At 37.9% G+C, this 25,884-nt stretch overlaps 1 protein-coding gene across 3 annotated transcripts in view; it reads left to right on the top strand.

Moving 5' to 3' along the window:
* Window positions 1-25,884, top strand: part of Vha100-2 (V-type ATPase subunit a family protein Vha100-2) — a 170,050-nt gene that overhangs the window by 127,248 nt on the left and 16,918 nt on the right. For all 3 annotated transcript variants that reach the window (XM_076392790.1, XM_076392789.1, XM_076392791.1), the window contains 6 exons: window positions 1,437-1,565; window positions 1,676-1,758; window positions 2,433-2,559; window positions 2,712-2,888; window positions 3,439-3,651; window positions 3,796-4,009. In XM_076392790.1, the coding sequence (XP_076248905.1) occupies window positions 1,437-1,565; window positions 1,676-1,758; window positions 2,433-2,559; window positions 2,712-2,888; window positions 3,439-3,651; window positions 3,796-4,009 (943 nt within the window). The remainder of the gene's footprint in view (window positions 1-1,436; window positions 1,566-1,675; window positions 1,759-2,432; window positions 2,560-2,711; window positions 2,889-3,438; window positions 3,652-3,795; window positions 4,010-25,884) is intronic.

The following is a 25,884-nucleotide window of genomic DNA, read 5'->3' as shown; positions in this document are numbered from 1 at the left end:
GCGTACGGGTCGGCAGAGATTGTCTCATACGTTATATGAAATATAACTTAAGATTACCCTAACTTTGTCACCTGTTTCCTCCTCTACAGTACAGTTCGTGAATTTAGTGCAATATAAAGGTGAAAATTGTCCTTCAGAATATAAGAATTTTTTAGAATATTATTTTTGTTTTATTATTAATAAAACATAAAAAGTGCAAAATGTCCAGATTTTTCTACGGACCACCAAAACTTTCTCACTCATTTTCTCAAGTGATCCGCGGACCACGCACCGGTTGGCGACCGCTGGTCTAGTGTATTATATAGACTTCTGTTGGAGTAACAGGGCAAAGTCTAACTGTTAATCTCAATTATCGATAAAGCATATCATGTAATTAACTGTCATCTGTAGGATCACCTATTGACATGTATCATTAGCGAAACGAATCGTATGCAGTCCATATGAATACGTATGTGATATATGTATGTGAAATAATACGTTTTCTCTATTCTATTATTTTTGTCTTTGAATATTCATTAACAGTCAACAACTGTACCATGTTTCTTATAGGTTGCCAGTTAATTTGTCAATTTGAAACGTTGATAATATAAATACATTTTCATTATTTTGCATCTTTAAATAATTAAGATCATTCATCGACACCATACCCTTGTTGTTGTCCCATTCGTAAGGTCGTATTCGGTTTATATAGGGTGTCCCAGCGAACACTGTACTGTGCGTTAATTCGTAAAGTATTAGAGATAAAAAAAATTGTTCATACAGGATTGCATGGTTCGAAGGGGCCAATTTATTACCGAAGGCGAATTTTTTATATCATTATTATTACATGAAATATGATGGTCAAGTTTGGCTTTTTAAATGGAACTTTATATTTTTTTACAGATCAGTTGATAGTGTGTTTCAAGACGAATCCAGCGACATCTAATTTATGAAATTAATGTTATGAAACATTTACCTTCGCTAATATATTGGCCCCTTCGAACCATGCAATCCGGTATTAACAATTTCTTTTATCTCTAATATTTTAGGAAATAATGCACTCTATAGTGTTCGCTGAGACACCCTCTATAACGAAAATGTCTTTTTTCGAGTATATTGCAAGCGTATTCAGATATCTGTGGAATAAGTTGCAGATAAAGTTAGGATATTCGAATTTCGGGAAAAGAGATAAGCAGCAGCTGTCTTTTATGTACATACAAGCGCTGTCGTGCCTTTTGTTACTTTTCCACTTTCCTGAAAATCATGATTATTGAGTTTTGTTACTGTTGCAACAAAAGGGCGATATACCTGCATATTATGTTGAATAATTCTCATTTATTTTTTTTGTCTATGTTTTATCTATATCTCATTGTTCATTTATAATGCTGAACATTCATATAAAATATCAGTTTATAATAAAGTGTAATATAGATTGAAGCTATTGCGTATTGTTGCAGGCCAATCTTGAGAAGACGGGGAATGACATACTAGAGTTGAGTCAAAATGCGGTGAACCTGAAGAGTAACTATCTCGAGTTGACGGAATTGCGGCACGTGCTTGAGAAGACCCAAGTGTTTTTTACGGAGGTACCTAAAGTAGTTCAGCAGCTTTTGCTCATAGCATTGTTCTTCTTTCTGTAATCGATGTTACTGTTCTGTTGGAGAATTAAGATTCGTATCATCTTCTATATCAACAGGAAGAAGCCAATGACTCAATCACTAGGACTCTAATAACTGAGGAAGCACAGAATCAAAGCGCGATCAGTCGAGGACGTCTAGAGTATGTTTTCTTTAACAATATTTTAATTATTTTACTATTAAATATCTGTTTTTTAAAAAAGATTATGAATCGTTTCATGCAGAAGATTTAGTCTTTAGTACCGTATCTGTTTGATATACCAATGTTAAAATTCTTGTAATGCGTAAATTAGTTGGCTTTCCTTTTCAAAGGTTTGTTTTTTCATTTTGCTTTATTTAATACAATGACGAATAAATACTTAAGGGGCAGATGGAAGTCCAAATTGTCTGTATCATTTTGTACATCTACAGATTATCCAATTTGCAATCTTTAGTGTTTTCAGAAATTAAATTTTCAACAATACTATGTACAAGTCTATTCTCAAAAGCAATATTGAAAAATTATAGTGGGAAAACGTCACCTATTCAGGTCCATATTATGAATACATGTGTGTCGAAATGATCTAAAAAACATATTTCTTGTTCCACATTTAGGTATTTCTATTTAATGTTTTATATTACACCATGCATATGTTAATGAGTAGGCATGGGTAGGTAACTCATATTAAATAGAAATTTCTGTGGTCTAACAATAAGAAAATTACTTTAATGAGCAAGTTATCGAATTTTAGGAAGTATTTTATTGTCTAAATTCTCCAGTCATCTTTTTTTACATCCGTATAAAGAAAATACAACATTTTTTGAATTTTTTTTCAGATTCGTTGCAGGAGTAATAAACCGAGAACGAGTGCCAGCTTTTGAGAGAATGCTGTGGCGGATATCACGTGGAAATGTATTTTTGCGTCAAGTCGAATTAGACAAACCATTGGAAGATCCTTCTACAGTTAGTTCATAGCCTCCGTATTTTACCTTTTGAAAAAACTATTTTTTCAATTTTATTCAATTCTAATAATTTATTAAGTCAAGTCTGTGACTGTTTTAATTTTGTATACCATACATAAGCATTGTTTATACATCTTATATGAACTGTTCTAGGGTGATAAAATCTATAAAACGGCTTTTGTCACGTTTTTCCAAGGAGAACAATTAAAGAGTCGTATCAAAAAAGTTTGCAGTGGCTTTCATGCATCTTTATACCCGTGTCCACATAATCCCGTTGAACGCGAAGAAATGGTCACGGGTGTTCGGACTAGGCTAGAAGATTTAAATTTGGTAAGAATTATGTATAAGAATAATGTAACAAGAAAAATAGTAACTGAAAGATCCACTGGAAAAATAGAAAATGTCGAGTTTTAATATTTTTTGCTCTTTGACATTTCTCATTTTTTCGTTATACATTTTAATTTCTTAATACTGTAAAACTCATAATAATTTTAACTTGCAACACGATACAGCTAGTAAGCTATTATTAACAGTGTTAACACTAGTTTGAATTAAGGAGGTCGGGACAGCCAATTTCTATTATTGTATTTGTAGCCGAAAGGATGTCTTAATTTTATTTCCGTATTACCCACACGTAGATCGCAGTTCTACACATCAGCCAGTGTTAACAAGTGTTAACATTGTTAATATCCAACAAAGTTTTTTGATAATATGTATTTCGGAAATTACGACCTACTGCCGCGCCACGCGCCGGTTATATGTATAGGAAAAAGTTGTTTAAATTTTTTATTTCTACAACGTGTGTAAAAACCATTAAAATCGTTGAAGATTTAATTCATAGACAAGTAAACCCTAATTTTTCTTTATTGTTATTTCACAGGTTCTAAATCAAACGCAAGATCATCGTCAGCGTGTACTACATAACGTAGCTAAAGAGCTGCCTAATTGGACTATTATGGTCCGTAAAATGAAAGCGATTTATCATACGATGAATCTATTTAACATGGATGTTTCGAAAAAATGTCTAATAGGAGAATGCTGGGTACCAGCGGCAGATCTTGCTATTGTACGGAATTGCTTAACTGAAGGATCGGTTAGTTTTCAACTGAAATCTTTTATGACGTTTATTTTTTATTACCGTTCGAGTTTTGATAAATTTCAGTGATAAATAATTTGTCAATTTCTGAGAGAAGTACTTGCTTATGATCTATGTTCTGCTAATGTTTGCTTTCTTTAGCGTCTTTGTGGTAGTTCGATACCATCTTTTTTGAATGTCATCTATACACATGAGAATCCACCAACGTTTAATAGGACGAACAAGTTCACGAAAGGTTTTCAAAACTTGATTGATGCCTATGGGGTGGCATCGTACCGAGAAGCTAATCCAGCGCTCTATACGATTATTACGTTCCCCTTCTTATTTAGTGTCATGTTTGGTGATTGTGGTCACGGTAAGTAAATGCCAATACCAATTTTTCTTACTTGAATTATATATTTATGTTCTTTTATTAATAACTGCGAGAAGTGAACAGAATCCTAGAAATCATAATTGACTAGACGTGTTAATTCAAATATATAATGATAATTTTGTTTCATTACTCCTTACGATTATTTAACTTTTTTATTTCTTTTATTCGTAATAAAATTACTACTTGATATTCGATATTTTGGAAGTCTTGAAATATTCATAGAAAACTGTCCCTTATATTTTTTCTTTATCAATATTTGGGTGAACGCAAAATAAATACTTTCTCACTTATATATCTCTATGTGAAGTCATTCATTTAATTCTGCGGATTTTATTTTAAAGGTTGTATGAAATTAGTACGATCATAATTTTTTTTAATTGAACTATTTGCCGTCAGCTTCAAATTTCATATCTGTTACATTTTGAGAATTTAGATTGAAAGTATGCATGCACTCAATTTTTCATTCCGTCAAATTTTCAAAATGACTACGCTCCGAGACTGTGTTGCATCATTTGATACGAATAACAATTCCAAGGTTTTGCATCTGGAAAATAGGCTTGGTGAGAGAGAACTTCCAATTTTAACTTAAAAATCAAAAGGAAAATACGAATTTTCTGCTGATTCAGAACTGCACTTTTGGTTTCGGTTAAAATGTGCGGAACTCACCCTCTTTTCTTATTTATTTTTCCTAATTGTTTTAATCGATTTCACGTGACAAGTTTATTTATTTCAACCTGCAAACTTACTGAACGATTGGATCAGATCTCTTTTCAACAACAGTAACAAAGTATTTGTCTTCATTTCTGCTTACCTGTCATTGCGTTTTCGTCGATTAAATCAAAATCTCTCTTCCTGAATCGTATAAACCACCCTTCACACTGTTATGCCGTGAAGAAGGAAAGCGTGGGATTCCCTTGAGAAGTAGTCCTTCTTCTTAATAACATGAAGTTTATCGAAATAGGTTTTCTAACAGAATACAAGAAATCGTTTTCAAAGGATTGCATGTCTGAACACTATTACTGCTGATTCAGCAGTAAGTCCTGGCTCGATGAGAGGGTTCCTTATATAATAGTTTTATATAAAGGGTCTTGGATCTTATTCTTCAATGTGTCACAGTACACGTAAGTTTACTATCACTATTGACTCCAAGTATTGAAGTCACCGTTTGGGCAAAAGAGCGGAGATAATGTTGAGTCAGTTTGTATGATGTCGCATAACAGAACGTATCTGTAGATATAGTGCTGTCACTATAAACGTCTTCAATAAATCGTTTTGTTCCTACCACCATTCTTTCCCGAATTGAAAGACAGCAGAGTATAACTCCGGACATGCTCCTTTTCAGTTATCGTTTTCAGTTAAGACAAGGGAACGTTCCTCGTTGAAAGATTGAAAGTCTCAAAAGTTTTCTTATAACAGGGTAGTTAATCGATGAGAAGCAACCAAGAATCATTGTAAATTATAAATACAGCATAGGCTAGTGTGATCCGTGACTAATCCGCAGAACTTAATGGACGATCTGATGTAAAGGAGACGATTTCAATTTAATAAAACTGTATTAAAAAACAAGTGCGTAGAGGTTATTGTCAAAATAAATATGAACTGGATTTTATATAACAATTTTCTACATTCATTGACACTTTATCACTGATGTTGATGAATAACATATTTTGAAACATGTTTGAATGTACTATAAATTGATAATTATTTGAATGTTTTTGCCTCTCACGAATTAAGAAAAATGTAAAAAGGAAGACTAGTTTACAGTTTATAAACATACAGAACTATGTACAGAAATTATAAATTAGCATAAATGATCTATTTTGTAATTTTTCATCATAATTTATAGGTATAGTTGTACATTGAGTGTGACAATAACAATGACACAAATCTTTTCGAAAAACTGTATGATTCTAAAATGTGTCCACTACAACATCTTACATATATTTGAGAATAAAGTTAGAAATATACTACATGCTAATAATAATTTGATTGTTTAACTTATACATATATGAGCTGTTCACAAGACAAAGTAATCAACTCCAAACTTTTTAACGTTTTAAAATTTTTATTTCAAAGCACTTGGTTGATGTTTGACTTTATATGTCTAAAATTATACAATCAAATGAATTTACCATTCAATTTGCAATTATATGATACGTCCAATCCGAAGATATTATTTAACTGGTCACGAGACGCGGCAGCGTTTCGCGTCAAGTAGTTGAGTGGCGCGTAACACTGGCACTGTATCGTTTCTGCGACCGAAATATCCAAAAATTTTAATAGCGATTTACTCTTTTGACGCAGCGTGTAATAGATTTTAACAATTACCACATTGTTAAGTAACACCATGCACATAAAATGAGCTCTTACATATGTAAATTGGGATGGGAAGAGCTGAGATATCGAGATATTAATTTTACGTGCAGGAGTAAATTAACATGCTTAGTTTCATCTGACAGTGATACTTTTTTCTGGCTTTCACATTTTTGCCGGTAGGTGATTTTCTGGCTTTCATATTTTTGCCGCTAGATGGCTTCAGCTACGCAGCTGTCAAAATCCGTCAACTTTTGAAAGGGTTAATAATAAAAGCTAATATGTAAGAAAAATAATAATAAAAATAACAGAAGCAATAAAAAAAAATCGAGGACTCTTGTAACAGCATACCTTAACACCGGGAAATTTGTTGCACAATAAAGAGTGAGTGAATACAATATTAAATTTTAGAGGAGAAGTTGCTCATCAGTAATCAGGTATTATTAATAATCGTTTCAAAAATTAATAAGTATATCAATGCTGTGCCTACTGCGACATCGCAAATAGCTTCAAAGACGTACAAAGTTATTAGTGATATATTTCCTTTATGGTGAATCTATTTATAAAGGGCAGTTAATGTTTTGCCTCGTGCGTTCGTTAACACGCCCTAGCTCGACCGAGTAGGTCATACGGGCATTCACAACACTCTGCCAGATGTTCGGGTTCCACTCTCAATACCTCCGGAGCGACACTGTTACTTCCGCCTATCACCTCGAGTACATTCCCAATCCAGGAACCCTCGCTTAGCCTTGCGCCGAGGCGAGGGGAGCTTGATCCTGGCCCAAGGAGCCGAGTTCCGTCGGGAAGACGGAATCACCGACTAGGCTGGGCCCCGCCGCTTCAGTAGGATTGCCAGCCATGAGTGCTTGAGTCTCGGATAGATCGACAATCAGATCAGTGGCGTTGTGCGTTTGAGCGACCTTGGCCTCCAGGACGGTTCTGGCGAATCTCCTGAACTTTCGATACAATCGTTCGTTCTCGACAAGATCGGCTTCCTCCACTGGCCATACAAGGCACTCGGAGTTGGCCGTCTGTCTTAGGAGAGCTCGCGCTTCCCCGTGCCGTGGACAGTCGAATAGAACGTGGGTCGACGTTTCCGCCTCACCACATTCGCATCTGTCGTCCGGTACCAAGGGAAATCCATACAGCTTGGCACGGAAATCTCTGTGCCCGCTAAGGAATTGAACCACATGATGATCAACTGTCAACCAACGCACATTGAAGCGGTCTGACACGTTCCTGAAGAAGGGGAACGTAGTTCTGCCCTTCGTCGACGCCGACCACCTTCTTTCCCACACTGCTAGGGCTTCTCTCCTTGCCTCGGCGATTGCCTCGGCTTTGGTGATTGCCCCTGTCTCCAAGTCATTTCGACTTATTCGACATTCGCCAAACATTATGTCTCTTGCTTTTCGGGTAATGTAGACGCACCCTCTCTTTGCTATCACCAGATCTATCGGTAACACACCCGCGATCACAGGGTTCGCACCTGTGGATACCGTTCGGTAAGCTCTGGTGACGCCAAACGAAATCTTCCTCTGCACCCTCATGAGTTTGGTCCTTAACCTGAGTCCGAGGAGGTCCGCCCAGCCCGCGGCGGCGTACGCTATGATCGGAACGAAAAGGCCAGCGTACATGATACGCATAGCAGGATGTCCCAATTCCCAATTTGTTCGGGCTAGCCGTGCGAACGCGTGGAACATTCACACGGTTTTGACACTCAGTTCGACATGGGATTTAACACCCAGTCTCTCATCGAAGTGCACTTCGAGATACCTACGGTAGTCCTCAGTGATACACAGCTCCCATGTATCTTTATCGAAAGTGGTCTTCCTCTATCCAGAAAACCTTTCAAGAGGATCATCTCGGTCTTGGTCGCTGACAACGTGAGCTTTTACCCGGTACACCATGTAGTCAACGCGTCCGCGACCATTTGGCCTCTCACCTCCAACTGTCTCTTTGAGTCGCCGTGGACGAGCACAAAGAGGTCGTCGACATAGGCAATGTGTTCGGCGAACGGGAGATTTGCTATGAGCTGTAGAATTTCGTCAAAGACTAAGTTCCAACAGCTCGGACCAAGAATCGACCTCTGTGGATAGCCTTTGGTGACCTTCTTCACAACACGAGAGCCATGGGCAACCATAGTCACCTCACGGTCGGCGAAATAGTCAAGCATCAGATGGTATGCTTGGAATGCTCGGCCACCAGACATTGTCAAAAGTTCCAGATATGTCGAATGAGAGACCCAAGACATACTTTTCCTCCCGACCAGACAGCAGTTCCCGGAGCTTTACCACGGCATCCTCCGTGGATCGCCTGGTTCTGAATCCGTATTGTCGGTTAAAGCAAAAGTCCGAATTCAGGAACACCCCGTACAACTTGCGTGCTATCACCTTTTTGAGAACTTTTCCGAGTACCGAGAGTAAGCAGATGGGCCGATACGACTTTGGATCCACTTCAGGTTTGTCGGGCCCTTTCAGTATGGTCCTAATCAGACCGACTTTCCATCTTGCCGGAACTACTCTATGCTCCAGACAACCGTTGTAGAGCTTCAGCAACTCTTTACGGATCGCTCCGGAAGGGCGTTTCAATGCATCCACTTCCACAAGGTCTAGTTCAGGACACTTACCGCTTTTCAGGCTTGAGATTGCGGCTGCGACCTCCTTTCCGGTGAAGATAGGCTGATCTTCTGTGGGTGGGTCATGCACAACCTCGCGCCTTATCTGCCTCTGATCGAGCGTGTCCTCCTCGGACTTATCGTCCGGGATTAAGGCATCCAGAAGTGCGGAGGCGGTGGAGCTAAAGTCGATCGTATGGCCGATTTATAAAGGACAGTGTACTTGTCCCTAAGTCAAAAGAATTTTACATGGACGCATGCTGATGATTGTAACATGTGTCAGATATGTTGACCACGAGGTGCCAAAATTGCGTATACAGGGTGAGTCACGTAACGTTTGCACCTCAAATATCTTTGTTGTTTTTAAAGATACATCAAATGTCTTAAGGACCAAGTCGAATGGTTCAATGGAGCTCATACAATGCCAAACAAATTTTTGTCTTTTTGTCATTTTTTTTTAGAGATATCAAGGTTACCTCCATTTTTTTAAACAGAATCACCTGTTTTTAAGCACCTACAATGATAGTACCTTTCATTATGAATTCAGTGACTATTATTATTTAAGGTCATTCAAGGTTACGGACAGAGAAAGTATATGAGATTTAAAATATGAAAACGGAATACTTGTGTTTCATCCATGTTCGAAATGATGGCCGTTTACGTCGATACATTGCTGTAAATGGGCTCGGAAGGAATGTTGAACTGTGACAAGTATATCTGATGTGATATTTGCACATCCTGTGATGATACGCTGGTGTATATCAACTGTTGTTGGAGCATTCATATACATGGTCTTTTTTAGCAGGCCCCATAAAAAGAAATTCAGTGGATTCAAATAATGCGAACGTGCTGGCTATGAAACAGTTCCACCTCGTTAAAATCCATCGATTTGGAAACCTAAAATTCAACGTTTCTCTTGTTACTCGTGCATAATAAGCAGAACAGCCGTTGTGTTGGTACCACGTATCATGACAGTTTTATCAAGAGGCATCTTCCAATAAAATTGGCAAATCTTCTTGCAAAAATTGAGAATACTTTTGTTCTTCGATCCTTTCGATAATGAAGTGTGGTCCGATTACTTTGTTGTTCAAAATACCATACCACACATTTATGGTCCATTATCTTTTTCATATTTTAAATCTTGTATGTTTTCTCTGTCCGTGACCTTGAATGACCTTGAATAATTACTATCACTGAATTCCTAATGAAAGAGACTATCATTGTAGGTGTTTAAAAAGGGGTGGTTCCTTTTAAAAAAACGAAGCTGACCTTAATATCTCTTTAAAAAAAGACAGAAAAATCAAAAATTGTTTTGATATCGTATAAGCTCCACTGAACCATTTAACATTCTTTTCGAAATATTTGACATATTTTAAAAAACAACACATATACTTGACGTGCAAACGTTAGGTGACTCATCTTGTATATTTATCTTAGAAAATATATCATAAGAGACTAAAGGTCGCCAACCTTTCGAACCTAACGGGCCACTAAATTTATAGTTTTCAATCCCGCGGACCATTAATATGAATTTTTTTAAAAAGTTAAATACATTTGTAAAGTAATGATGACAAAACTTCCATTTTATTAATATGAATTAGTCCTATTTTATTAAATTGTTGGAATTATTAAATTATTAGAGTTAGTTCAATTATTATAGTTATAGTTTCTTTTTATTTATTTAGTTTAATTTACTATTATATAAAATTCATTGTTTAAATTTAGCTAATTTACTATAATATTAAAAAAGAATTTTTAATTATACATGAGTATATTAATGATTCACTAGATGCACCGAATAAAGAATGAGACAATTGCAATTAAAAAGTTCGTATAATTTATTTAGTTACCAAAGTCAAACTACTTAGTGCCATTAAATATAACAGTTAAAGAAAATATGCAGTTAAAGTCATATTTACTGAAAAAGAACATCTGACAAATAAACAAATAAAATAAAACAATTGCATGAGAATCGGTATTCACGGAGCGGATTGACTGTATTAATGGTTGAAACAATGCTGAAGCGTACGGGTCGGCAGAGGTTGTCTCATACATTATATCAAATATAACTTAAGACTACCCTAACTTTTCTCTCCTGTTTCCTCCTCTCTAGTACAGTTCGTGAATTTAGTGCAATGTAAAGGTGAAAATTGCGGTTCAGACTATCAGAATTTCTTAGAATATTATTTTTGTTTTCTTATTAATAGAACATAGAGAATGTAACTAATATCCAGATTTTTCTACAGACCACCAAAATTTTCTCACGAACCATCAGTGATCCGCGGACCACCGATTGGCGACCGATGCAATAGACTATCAGAACTTATAATACATACGCGTAATGAGTTAGAAAAAGACACGTGGACACGACGCTATACTGTTGTTACGTACGGAGAATACTTACCATTACTCCCCAAAATATTCGAGTGTTTGCCTGTTAAAAGAAGATGCCCTAGAACTTTCGTTCTAACCCTGAAAAATTTCCTTATATGGAAATTCTTAACAAATCCCCACTCATTTTTCTGCGCACAGAAACCCCGAGATTTTAGCCCTCACGGGTTCCGAACAGTATCGTCACGTTGACAGTCAAGTTTGTCAAAGTTGGTTACTATTTAGTTAGATCGGGCTAAAGTTCCCTTTCGGCTTTTCAGTTTAACCCCATAAAATCGTTAAGCAGGTATAAATTTTATCTGGCAATTTCTACGACCACTCTGGAATACTACTGAGGACACTATACATGACGTCACAAGTCGGTTGTCTGATTTTGATAAAATGGGCTCGCCACGTGTTTTCACATGTATCCGTTATTTTTATCATGATTTTTTAATTAACGTGTTGTGGAGCACACTGTACAAACGGGGCAACTACTTTCGATTTCAGTACTCTTTTTCAAATCAAATAGTAATAAACATTTGTTGAGGTGTTCTTTTTTAATATTTTTTGGGTTTCACGTTTGTGGATTCATATTTTTTAAAGGTACTTTTGGGGGGTTTACTAATATATTTTGGATGCTTTTTAGAGGGTTATTTGATATCTTTTGGATGCATTTTTGGAGGGATTAATTTGGTTAGAAATTTTTCGGGAGTTAATGTTCTTGGAAATTTTTGATGGGAACTAGAGTCTAAATCGAACTCAACTACGCGGTATTTGTAGATTTTAAGTATTCGTTTGAGAGGTTTCTCTATTTGCAGATGGCTCAATGCAATGGCGCCCATGTGAAATGGACTATTCACTCACTTGTAATATTATATGTACTTAGATGAATTTTAGTGTATATTATACTAGTATATGTGATAAAAATACATTTATTTTGTGTAACAGTTATTTAAATCTGCATAGTTTACAGGTTCTCTTTATCTCAGAGGGATTCCTTTACTTCCATGTTATCTGGAAGTATTTAGCTTCCATAATATCACTATTTGTAGTACAGTACTGTTCCGTAAAAGAGCTACACATCGGGACTGTTCGCAGCTGTCTTACGGGATTTGTATACTATTTTTTTGCCTTTCATCCTCGGCACGGCACAGCGAGGAACAGGGACGAGCAATAAACTTCGTTTGACATTGCGACAGGAACTCACTTCCTTTGCAAAAAACCTTTGTACCTGGTACACTTAATATACCTATGCACGTCCTATGTTCTGTTTTTAATTTTTTGCTTGTTCGTTCGAGTGTTCTGACCTGTTTAAATCTTTCCCCTATATCCGTCTCAAATGATACTATTTGAAGGAATAGTTTTTCTATCACTGTTTCCTTGACCTCTTTACTTAGTAAAGGCACTATTAATGTTCGTCTAAGGTCAGTGACGCTGTGTAATAAGTCACAGAGTATTCGACCTGCATCGTCATCTGATTCTACAATACATTACTTCATTACTTTTGTAATGTCTTCTTTATCGTTTAAAATAGAGTTTAATCATTTTTCTACAGCTGAAATAACTGCATTTTTTTGGTTTTGGATGTCCAAAAGTCCGTTATCTTTTTAATATGAGAAGGCCCATGCTGTGTAAGCAACAATAATCTCATTTACGGGTACGTCTCACTGACGGTGATCTGCTATATGATCGGTTTCGATCATTTTTATGAGACTGAATGGAATATATAAACCCTGGTCGTTTCCTTTTAGAAGATACAGAGTGGAAATAGCTTTGTCTGTTCATTGAACATTTCCCTTTGGGAGAACGAGATAATCGATTATGAGAACGTCTGTCGGCGAGAGACCTAAAACGATAGCTGTGTCTGGTTTTTTCCTCCTTGAATGTTTGTTGAATTTTTTAAGCGATTTCTTCAGCTTTTTAATTCGCTTGAAGAAATCGACATGCAACATTTAATTTTACATTTAATTATTTTATAGTGAGCAATAATCTTATTAAGTTTTTTTATTTGCTTACCTGTTATAAATTAGATATTATGTATTAGTTATATTTCTTTAGGTTAGCGTAGATACTAATGCTTGCGGTATGAAATAAGAAATGAAAAACATAGTGAATATCAATGTCTGGCAAACCAGAACAATTAAACAACCGGCGAGCAAATTCTATAATCACACCCAATAGCAATACTCAGTAACGTACTACCAGTTAAATGATATTGAGGATTGGACGTCAAACTATAATAGATATAAATATTTTTGTTTTGCAGAGTTAACCAATTTAACAAATGAGTGGCTTATATAGAAGACTCATATGAATATATACAGGGTGTTCGGCTACAGGTGGGAGACATTTTAAGATGCGATTCTAGAGGTTGTAATCAGTCGAAAATCAAAAATGACTATTTGATGTTTAGGGCTTCGTTAATTATTTGTAAGCAACTAAAGATTTGGTAAAATCCGCCTGTAATCAGGTAAACTGTTTTACAATATCGATCGCGTTGGGTGCGCCGCAAATGATAGCCGATCATTATCATTGAAACAATGAATGACTTACCTGATAGAGAGGCAGCAAAATTCGACAATACTTGTCTCGGCTAGATGATTCTGCGATGCATTTTGTAGAAAATCAAAGAGTATTGTTGAATAATAATAAACCTGTCTACTCACTACTTCTAACAATCCATAAGGCAAATCGGAACATTCCCTATGAGATTTTGGAATAGAAAATATTAATATGTTCATCTTCCCATTCATTTTCTGTCCAAGCCGCACGCGCTAGAAGTGTAGAAGAGAACTACAGAGAGTTTATACGAATATTTTGGAAGAATCACATACAACGACAAAATGTTAATTCTGTATTTGTAATACTCATATTCGTAATAACTGTGCACAAAAACATAATTTCACCAATCACTAGCACTTACAAACTGTTTGTCGAATATTTGAATATTTTGAACTACAAAAAATAAGTAGAGAATGCGGTTTAGTTATTCACGTACTCTACGCTCGACGCGAACTGCTTCCCTCGGCATTCTTCTCTCAAAAATCGGAATCGAGTCGCTCGACACATCATCTCGTGCTATGAAAGAATCGGCACAGCTAGACGCACATTTTGATAGGACAATGTTAAAATTTAAACAAATATAATGTTACAATGTGTGTACAGCTGTTACAAACGACATGCGTTCCGATTCTTTCAGGGACACGAAACGATGCGTCGAACGTCGCGACGCGTAAAGACAAATGTCGAGAAATTATATTGACCTCTAGAATCGCATCTTAAAATTACACCCACCTGTAGCCGAACACCCTGTATATCTTAAAATCAAGAAAGAGATTTTCACCTACACATACAAGGTGTTATATTTAAACGAGACCAGTAGAGTATTTTATTGAGAGTTAAAGCTATCAAAAAAATGTTCTTACAAAAGTTGTTTAACTTGAAGGGACATCTTATGTGATATAAAGAGGTTTTTTATAAGTGGAATAGTGGGAGAGATTTATAGATCAAATTAACTTTTTTTAATGGAAATATATTTTTCCATTAATAATACGATAGGATATTTTTAAATGAATTTAACAAGGTATGTTATGATATAGGTCTGTATAGTAGAATGTGATAAATTAAATTAAAAAATCCAGGACAGCCAGATTCATTTTTAGACGAAATGTGATTTTAAACAAAAATCACTAGCTGAGGCTTATACGACTGCATCGACTGGTGATATGAAATATGTAATGTCTTTTTGACTACATCCTATAAGCAGAACGAGCTTCTTATTTCCATTTATGTTTCGTGAGTTTATACAGGGCGATCAGCTTAACTGGAAACCCTGAAAGTGTTGTGTCTAGTGGCGAGAAGTCGAAATGACGCTACCGCGAAAGCCGCAAGAGGTCTACAGTAGTTCTTTCCGTGTCGATAACACTACAAGATTATTTTGAATTTTGCCTATACTGCATGAATACATTGATTTGTGTGGTTAATAATTGTTTGCACAGTGCAAGCAGATGGAATAATAATGTAATGACCAACTAGCATACGAATGGGACGATTAAATACCATATTATTTAATTATGTAGAACAGAAGGATAGGTTATTCAACCTGTTATTTTGTAGATTGAATTACTATAACATCATGAAACCAGTATATGTTATTGCCTTTCGTATACCTTGGCTTATTTATAATAAATCCATCACATCAGGTATCTTCCCTGTGGCATGGAAGTTGAGTCTAGTTACTCTTGTATTGAGGGGTGGAAATAAACATTTGATTTCTATTTATAGGTTGATAAGTAAACAACAATTTACATCAAGGATATTACAGAACGTAGTTTCTCATAAATTGTCATTTCCATTAAAAAATCTATGAACTGAAGAAACACATATCGATGCGTTTTTTCAAAGTTTTTAAACTCCTGTTAGTGTATTGTCTGTAATGTTTACTATTTTGTCGTGTATATCAGATTTTAATTCCAACATATGCTTTGGTGTAAATTGCCGACTGTGCAAATTTTAGGTGATTAATTCTTCTACGCCAAATTGTATTTGCATAGCTACATTCATGGTTATACATCACAACTCCTGTAGCTGCTTTTACGTTTCTACACCATAGCTCAACAATCTGAAGCTAATCCTTCAATTTACTGTAGCTGATTCAAGTCTGTACACCATAGCCACGCATACACACTGAAAATTGGAGCCTCAGAAACACCGGAGTATACAGATTCGGCGTTCCCGCTGAGTTCCCGTTGCGATGTTACTGTGATGACACTGCTTTGAGTAGTCTAGCGAGAGGATTACCCTGTAGAGCGTTTCAGTTGCTACTATTAGTATTTGTATATTAGTTTTTCACTATTTTTAGTTATGCTTAGTACATTAATTAAAATTTTAGTTACGTATTATCATCATTTGATACCGAAAGTCGACGCAGTTACATTGGTAGGCCTTGGCGAGTGATTTGGATTATATTTACCCGTTTAATAAGTGTTAACATTTCTTTTATTAATATTTCAATATATTATGTCTGTCAAAAAATTTCTTTTCTATAAACATCACGTTAATTTTGTTTTATCTGGTTGTAACATCTAGCCTAGGGAGTTTCTAACTAAAAGCGATACAGTTCCGAATGGATAGAAGCGGTTTATTGGATTTATAATCTATGGAGGAAACGTTTTCATACCCATTCGTTCACTGCTGTATTCTGCTTATAACGCTAAGTATTACGATGATAAATACCAGACAAACAATAGTAATAGTTGCTATTTTAAGCGCAATGATATTATGCAATGTTTGTTGGTTCAATAACTTGTTCAGTTTTGAAAATAAACAAGAGTTTTATTTAACACTTAAAACTGAAGAACGCGAATAGGTATGTATTTTTTTGGCTAACAAGTCGATTTCTGAATATATTAAAAATAATACTGAAAAGGAATGAGTTATTAGCATTTACTAAACAGTAAATATGATCGAATAGAGAGCGTTAAAAAATGAACACTTTTGATTCTACTTGAAAATAAAAAGTTCGTGTAGGACCCATTTATTCGTTGAGTGCTGCATGGGTCAGGAACCGCGAATTGGCGGCTCGCGGGCCACGCACTCTTCATTCTCCTATCTAGAAATTCCACCACCCAGTCGGTAAAGAATATCTCCATTCACACCTTTTCACTCCGTTGTAACGTAGCGGGGACTCGCGTCTGGTACCCCTGGCAATGACCCATAAATCATGCGTCGTTTGTTTCCGCTAGATCAAAAGTCGAGAAACTCAAACGCCAAACGCCATTCTTTATTAGTCTATGCTCATTGTCACATTGATGTTAATGTAGTTTCGCTTGCATTGAACCTCATTGTGTTTTTCAAAAGTCATTTCATGCTTATTACTTTACATTTCACGCGACGTGATGTAAAGTCCTTATTTCAACGGGGCAGATTTACATCATCAGTTATCGTCCTGCTTTCATATTCCCAGTACCGGCTTTGTGGGGGGGGGGGGGGGGGGGGGGGTGATCGACAAAAAAGCCCGAAAAGTTACATTTTATTAGATTTAGATTTGTTTTAGACCCGTCAGTTTTAAGTCTATTTTAAGTTTGAACTCGCTAAATTACAATTGCTCTCGCGCGTTCGCATTTTCTCACCCTGTATAGTTTGTCACAAAAAAAAAAGAAAGGTGATCATGCCCGGGCAGGGGCGCCTCAGTAATCTTACCCAGGGGCGCCAGAGGTGTCAGAGCCGGCACTGTATATTCCGCGTAAGGTACGATATGGCTAGTGGTGGGCATTCCGTGGATCTTGATGGAGAACTGTGCTGCCAGACTGAAGATGTAAATATTGAGAATTACCCCCTCCACTACACATCTACGCACGGGCCGCTTATCCGTAAGTTCGGTGCTTCGGACAGGTTCAAGAGGTCGAGAAAGGTGGAACGTGGTGTGCACTCTCTCGCTCTTTGAAATGTTTAAATTCCAGTTGCTAGCAGGCGGCAAGCGGCGCGTACCTCATGCAAGCTTTTCAATTTGCCCGGATATTTTCAGTTTCCAATTTAGAAAAGTAATGAAAAAAAGTTTCGAAAAATTTTTGCAGCAGATAACTCATTTAAAGACCCTGTTAGGGTGTTAATTGTTTTGTTATAACTTGTGTGTTCTCATATGCATTAGCCCTTAGCATGTAACGCGACATTTAGAGTAGATAGGCTAGAAGAGTACTGCCCGTCTCTTCTGGGTGACTGTGTTGTTGAGATGTATTCTATTAAAGTTTATAAATGTTCAAATTAAGATATAAGTATATTCTATTTACTAAGAAAGTTGTATTGTTTCTTTTAAATAATATATTAATGTTAATGAACGAACAAAGGACATTATTTTATTAACAACAGACCCCCTGATTATGTTTTGACTGTTAAAACAAGAGCTTTTTTTAAACATCTCGTATGCTTATCAACCCAATTGCATTCGAACGGCTGAATGAATTTCAATGAATCTTTATACCTAAATTTTATATTCTCATCTCAACATCTTATTAGATTTAGAGCAGAATTGGTGAATAGATAATGCAATAAACTTACCTCTTATAGTTACCTGAATTTTCTCGTATATATTCATTGTTCGTAACAATTTAAAGAAATGTTTCAAATTAGCTTTACAGAGAATTAGATTTTATAGAAAGAAGTTACATGAACCTTCTCTGTGTCTACTTTAATAAAGAAGAGGTCCAATTCACAATCTGTTATTAAATATACAAACTAATAAATGTATATACACGTAAGAAAAGCAAAAGAAGCAAAAGAAAAGCAAACTCTAGTTTGCAAAAAGGGGGAATTATAGGGAAATTACAAGTATTAATACATATAAATTTCTATTTACAGTAATGTTGCGGACGAGAGCCGTTTCGTCTACACGGACGAGAGCCGTGGTTTATCCCCACTACCTCGTTTGATACGTGCCGCCGAGAAACCAATTCTTGGAACCATCGCGTTCGAGCTCGACGCCCGAGAACAAGGACGTCATAAAAAACAACGATAGCATTAGGGATTTAAATAGGAAAAATTGAAGTTTCTTATTCGCAAACGGATTTTCACGCAAGTAACACCAATCGATTCCTTGTGCTCTCCCGATTAAAATGATGTCAAACACGACATGATTCCGATTATTTTTAACAAAGATACATAAAACTTGGTTTGTAGAACGAAAGGTCATGCTCGTAAACAGACTCGGGCGCGACTCTCGTCCGTGAGTGGTAGTCGATTTTAAGCACGACCAGTCCCGAGCGCTGCTCTCGTCCGTGAATGGTAGTCGATTCTAAGGCACGACTAAACCCGAGCGCGACTCTCGTCCGTGAGTGGTAGTCGATTCGACGAGCGCGGCTCTCGTCGTAGGGCTAACTCCCTATTATGTATTCCCTCATATTTTTGTGTTTAATTATTTAATGACTGAAATTATTAAGAAAATGAAAGCGTAATACAAAAAGTATGTATATAAGTTCCGTTTTAAATGTTTAGAAATTTTTATTTTTTTATTTTTAATATCTTCTTTCCGACATCGATTAAATATAATATACATAAATTCTGTTTATGTCATTTTTAGCTCGTAAAGAACTGATAGAAAAGTAACTTTGACGATTCTCCGTAACCGTCGCAGGGTTCCAACGTTTATTATTTAAATATCTTTATTATAAATAATAGGAATCATATCGTATTTGATATCATTTTTATCGGGAGAGCACAAGGAATCGATTGGTGTTACTTACGTGAAAATCTGTTTGCAAATAAGGAACTTCAATTTTTCCTATTAAATCCCTAATGCTATCCTTGTCTTTTCTGACGTCATTGATTTCGGGCATCGAGCTCGAGCGAGACCCTTTTTTTTGCTTCCCCGGTCGTGTACCAATTATCTCGGCGACCGAGAGCAAAGGAAGCCGAATCGACTACCAGTCGCGGACGAGAGCCGCGACCAGACCCGAGAGCGGCTCTCGTCCGCAACATTACTGTACTTCTTACACGCCACAAATGTCATAAAGCATTAACTACGTAACATTTAACTATCGATGTGGTCTAGCCATTAACTGTCACGTAGCGCGATCACCCCTCTAGGTGTTTCACCATGTGAAACAAAAGAAACGCGATCGTGGATCGCGTAGAATCGTATTTTTCATGTACCTGGACTGTTTTTCGTGCGACTTAATGTTCTTTTGGTTAATATAAATATGTTATATTGAAGACTGTGACAACGTGCACGTTACTGACCAAGAGTGGACTCTTATTTTAATGCATTTGACTAATCATCAGTATCAGAGTATACATTTTGTGATGATCTTGAATTCTGAAGTGCAATTAATTCTTGTAAGGAAAATGAGGACTAACGGTTGTGAACGGTCAGGTAAATGAATCTGTGAGCGGTTATAACTTAGAAAAGACGTTCGTATTTATTCCTCCTACTCGGTCTTCGCGATGGCTGCTCGTATAATAATGTCATGCTTCGACAAAAATTCTAGTTGACAGGATACCTTTGTCAGGATGGCCCTCCTTAACCTTATCTCAAGGCAGTACTTCCCTTAAGAGGGGGAAACGCAGTAAACGAAAGCACATGGCCCACACGAGCATTCGTTGACTTCAACTTTTCTAACATTCTGAATCAGAAAGGGTTAATTTGATAAAAGCAGTGTGTTTCAGACTAAATTGCGTTGCGTTAACTTTCTAAATCAAGATCTTTATCTCCCCATCTAATAGCAAAATATATATGTGCACATGTGAGTGTCCGTATCCAGAAAGCTTAAGGGTGCCAGAATTGTAACTCTGAGTATTCTTCACAAGCATACTGTCTGTCAGTCTTTGTTCTGCTCTAATGTTACGTCCCCGTAACTTTTATAGAAGCTATTATAGAGATAAGCACAACACAGGGAGACGAACCTCGCTTTAACCAAAAGGGTCAGATGTAATATGACACCACTCGTAGAAATCAAACTAAAAATCTGGAAAAATTCAGAGAGATACTATTCCGTAAACGTTATTCAATGAGACCAAAACGAGCGAGATCCGTCAAACCGTTTTCGAGCAAAAATTCATTAAAGTTTAAATTAAGCTATACCTTACTTTAGCGTGAACAATATCCACTAACTTGATAAAACCCACAGTTCGGTAATAAACCGAGCATAAACACACAAAATACACACTCGACACATCACGCTACGTAAGGATCCAGGATGGTTACTCAATCGACACTGTAAAACGCACTCAGGAACAGAAGTTACGATTGGGAAATCACGCTGGCTATATATATATATATTATAAGTACTATACTGTTAAACCAAGAGTGGAGAACGTTCGAACCGTTCCGCGGCACGATACCGAATGAGTGAACCTCGTCAAGAGCATAGGCTTCCCCACTCTCGGTCTTTGGGACCGTGCGAAAGTCCCACAGACTGAAGGACAACTGAACGCACGTGCACCCGATAACGGACATCCCACGCGATAATAAAGGCACAGCTGCACATTCCGCAACGTAAGGGATACCGATAATCATTAACGAACTAGTTCCCAAGACAAAACACGTGCAGATATCTGCAAGTTATCTTTGCTGACACAGCAGCAGTACCCGCGAGCAGATATCTCCCTGGGAGTCAGATAACATGAACACCTGCATGTTATCTTTGCTGACACAGCAGCAGTACCCGCGAGCAGAAAGTAATCTTTGCTGACACATCAGCAAACAGGATGCACGTGCAGTCTTGATAACCAGTTCGTCGGGCTATAAAAGCCACGGAGCGCACTACCGAGCAGTCAGTTGAAGTCAGTCAGTCAGTTGGAGCTCAGCTACCGAGCAGTGAAGCTCAAAGTGAACCAGTGAACATCGACTAGTAGTGTAGAACCAGATTATACTAAGGAGTACTACGCATCAATAAAGGGGGAGGAGTGCAGAGGAAACTAAGAGCAGAGAATCGCCGAATATGACGGGCCCTAATCAGGCAAAAGAAAAGAGAAGAAAAAGAAACAAACGATTTCGCAAATGATGCAGCGATACCAGATCAGTGGTTCATGGAGTGCGAACTCAATTTCTCTGCTGTAAACCAACTTTTCCCGCCAACGGCACCCCCTGCGCCTCCGGCGACCTATTTGGGGGATAAACTTTGTGAACTAGTAGAACTGGACTCTGACAAAAGAGATACACGCCCAGATTCCCCTTCGCAGAAAATGTTCCCAATCTTGTACTTCGATTTTAATCAAGAACAAAAAGGGATTCAGTATCGCAAAATTGCGAGATTTATTTTAAAAACCTTCAATTATCCCGAGCTATAAGTCGCATAGACTTGCTCAAAGCGGCCCTACTAGGTAAAATCATATCCTTTTCTGGAGAGCGCAGGCTCCCGAACTACCTGCACTGGTGACAGCAGCCAATAGTCGAGTCAACATACGTCCTGTACGCCCCAGGACGTAACATAAAAATATTTGGTGACAGCGTGGTGGAATAGAAGCCTCAATAATTGATGGAATTTAATAAATCTACGCGTGTTTTATCCAAATACAAGAAAAGGGGGTAGAATAGGTAAACATGGACGAAACCAGAAGCACTCTTACCCTTGACGAGCTCAAGGAGCAAACAGCTAAATTACATATTATTCAAGAAAAAGCGAAGCAAAAACAGGAGCAAACGCAAGTGGCCTTAGATCGAATGTTAGCTTCCCTTTCATTATGGGAAGAAAAATTCAGCGGGTTGGACGAATTAAAGGTTAAAATAGAGCAATTAGAAGAATCGCTCATGAATCACACTGCAAGTCCTATACCACATACTTCTAGAGTTACAGTACCGCCGCCGATGAACGAGAGACCAACTAAGTACGCAATACGTATAAAAGACGCTTTAGAGACAGTGCCCATCTTCGACGGGTACAGGCCTCCTGTATTCCAGCTTTTGAGAGCATGTGAAAGAGCCAGGTTAATGATTCCAGCACACCAAGAACCTCAATTAGTCAAGTTGTTAGTCAACAAACTACGCGGACATGCACTTCTGGTCGCTGAAGATCCTACAGTAAGCACGCTTACACAGTTTGGGGACAAACTTAAGCAGTTGTTCGCTCCACCAAAATCACTGAATCAATATAGAGGAGAATTAAGTAACACTTTCAAGAAACCTGGTGAAAACATCCTCGACTACATTAGCTGAATACAGGATTTGAGATTGGCCATAATGGACGGTGAGCGACAACTATATGGGGAAGTATCGACTATAGGCCAAATTAACATCGACAGCAATACTCTCGAAGCCTTCATCAGCGGGCTTCCCCCCGACATCTCCATCCGGTTGAAACTGGCTGGTTGCGAAGACCTGGATCGTGCCTTCGCAAACGCTGTTAGAATTACAAAAGAAATTAAGATGGAAGAGGAATGCGTCAAGATGTACACAAACTCGCGTCAATTTTCCGCCCCAGGGGAAAGAGTAGTACACGCTCAACCAACGTACCAGACCCGATTCCGTAATGACTACCAACAACCAAACTATAGGAGAATGCCTGCTCAACAACCGTATCAAAATCGTCCCCGCACTCAATACCAAAGCCCCAATTACAGGGACGCCCCACCAAGACGTGAAAATCCACCAGTGACTTCAACACCACAAAACGCGGTTGTCGTGTGTAACTTTTGCAAGAAACCAGGTCACGTATTGAAAGAGTGCTACAAGTTCAAGGCTAGAGTGGATTCAGGAGAGATTGTTCCCTACGCAAACCAGAAACAGGGAAATGACAAGGGCCACTCGGGCAACACTGGCGCCACCCGGAGTGGGAACCCACCGGATCGCCAGAGAGTGATGAAAGTGAACGTTCCAACAGCAAAGGAACCTACAAAACCTATTCCAAAGGTAAGAACTTTAAAAGTGGACGAGAAGAAGCCAGTTCAAGAGGAGCAAATAGGAGAATCACCGAACGCGGAGAACGACGACCAATCAGGCGAACAGTCACAATACGAGTAAATGCTATTCAAAATGTTCCAATGATTTCCATAGTATCCCCCGACTTAATCAGTAAGGCACGACTAATGCTAGATTTTGGATCTGAAGTAAACTTAATCAAGAAGGATCTCCTCGATGAAATGGTGCATATTAACGAACGAAACGTAATATTCATACGTGGTATCACGGAACCAAATTTAGTCACCTTAGGGACGGCACAAATTCAAATCGCGGATCAACCAGTTACGTTTCACATCGTGGATAATAATCTGCTGATTGATCAGGACGGAATCCTAGGATCCGAATTCTGATGCATCAAGCAGCAAATATAGATTACGCTAAAAAACACGTTAAATGGGGAGACTGTTACATACCCTTCGACAACCACGAGGAAGTATTTGTGCCTAAAAGAAGCTCCGCATCTTTTTACATTTGCATAGCAAACCCACAATTGCGAGAGGGCTATGTTCCAAGACTTAACCTCGAGAAGGGAATATATTTAGGGGATGCAATCGTAACCAACGATGAAGGTAAGGGCTACCTTCGTATCATCAATACAACGGACGAAGACTATAACGTCGAGATTCCAACCATTGAGATCGAAACATTCGGCCCATATTCGGCTCAACAATGTAATACGGTGAAAATATGCGAAGGAGATTGTCTGCGGAATATCCTAGACCTACTTCGACTCGAACACTTGATTGCCCAAGAAAAAGCCAGCGTGGAAAAGCTGATAAGGGAAAATCAGGACAGATTCCACCTGCCGGGAGAAATGTTAGAAGCAATAGACGTTTTCCAACATAGGATTCATACTACGGATGACGTACCGATCAATACGCGTCAATATAGGTATCCTCCCATCCATCGAGACGAAATAAACAAACAGGTGCAGGAATTACTAGATACATCAATCGTTGAACCATCTCTTTCCCCATACAATTCTCCGCTCTGGATAGTGCCTAAGAAAGCTGATTTGCAAGGAAACCAACGATGAAGATTGGTCATTAACTACCGTCGCCTAAATGAAAAGACTATCGGAGATGCATACCCTCTGCCCAACATAACAAATATACTGGATCAATTGGGCAGCGCAAAATATTTTTCTACTTTTGACCTCGCCTCAGGCTTCCATCAAATAAAGATGGCACCCGAAGATGCGCATAAAACCGCATTTACTACACCTTACGAGCACTACCAATTCCAAAGGATGCCCTTTGGCCTCAAGAATGCACCCGCCATGTTCCAACGAGTAATGGACAACGTTCTGTCCGGCCTACAAGGTATCGAGCTATTCGTCTACATAGTAGTCTATGCTACTTCTTTAGAGGAACACGATGCAAAGGTCAACAGGCTAATGAAGCGTCTTTGCGAGGCAAAAGTAAAATTACAACCAGATAAATGCGAATTTCTTCTCCACGAAGTAATGTATTTAGGGCACGTAATCAGCGAAGATGGTGTAAAACCGGATCCAAAGAAGATCGACTCAGTTCAAAACTTTCCGCGACCAAAAATTCCAAAAAACATAAAGCAATTCCTCGGATTGGCCGGCTATTACAGAAGATTCATCCCGGATTTCTCCAAGGTAGCTATACCACTAACGGACCTACTAAAGAAGGAAACAAAATTTGTATGGGAAAAACCTCAAGAAGATGCATCCGAAACATTGAAACGAACATTAACTACGGAAACGATATTACAATATCCAGATTTTTCAAAAACCTTCAATTTAACCACAGACGCATCAGGATACGTCATAGGGGGAGTGCTTAGCCAAGGACCTATAGGCAAAGACCTCCCAGTAGCTTATGCATCTAGACTTCTGAATACTGCTGAACAAAAATATTCGACTATAGAAAAGGAATGTCTCGCCATAGTGTACTGTGTAACGCACTTCAGGCCATACCTATATGGACGCAAATTTAACATCATTACAGATCATAAACCGCTAGTGTGGATGAACTCGATCAAAGATCCAAACTCCAGAATATGGAAATGGAAATTAAAATTGTCAGACTATGAATTTGAAATCCACTGTAAACAAGGTAGAGCCAATGCTAACGCAGACACTCTGTCACGAAACCCCCGGAAATGTGTTTACCCATAAGAACAAGAGAAGACGACACA

Source organism: Calliopsis andreniformis, chromosome 2 (assembly GCF_051401765.1).
Source record: "Calliopsis andreniformis isolate RMS-2024a chromosome 2, iyCalAndr_principal, whole genome shotgun sequence".
Lineage (NCBI taxonomy): Eukaryota > Metazoa > Arthropoda > Insecta > Hymenoptera > Andrenidae > Calliopsis > Calliopsis andreniformis.
This window is presented reverse-complemented; position numbering and strand designations above follow the sequence as displayed.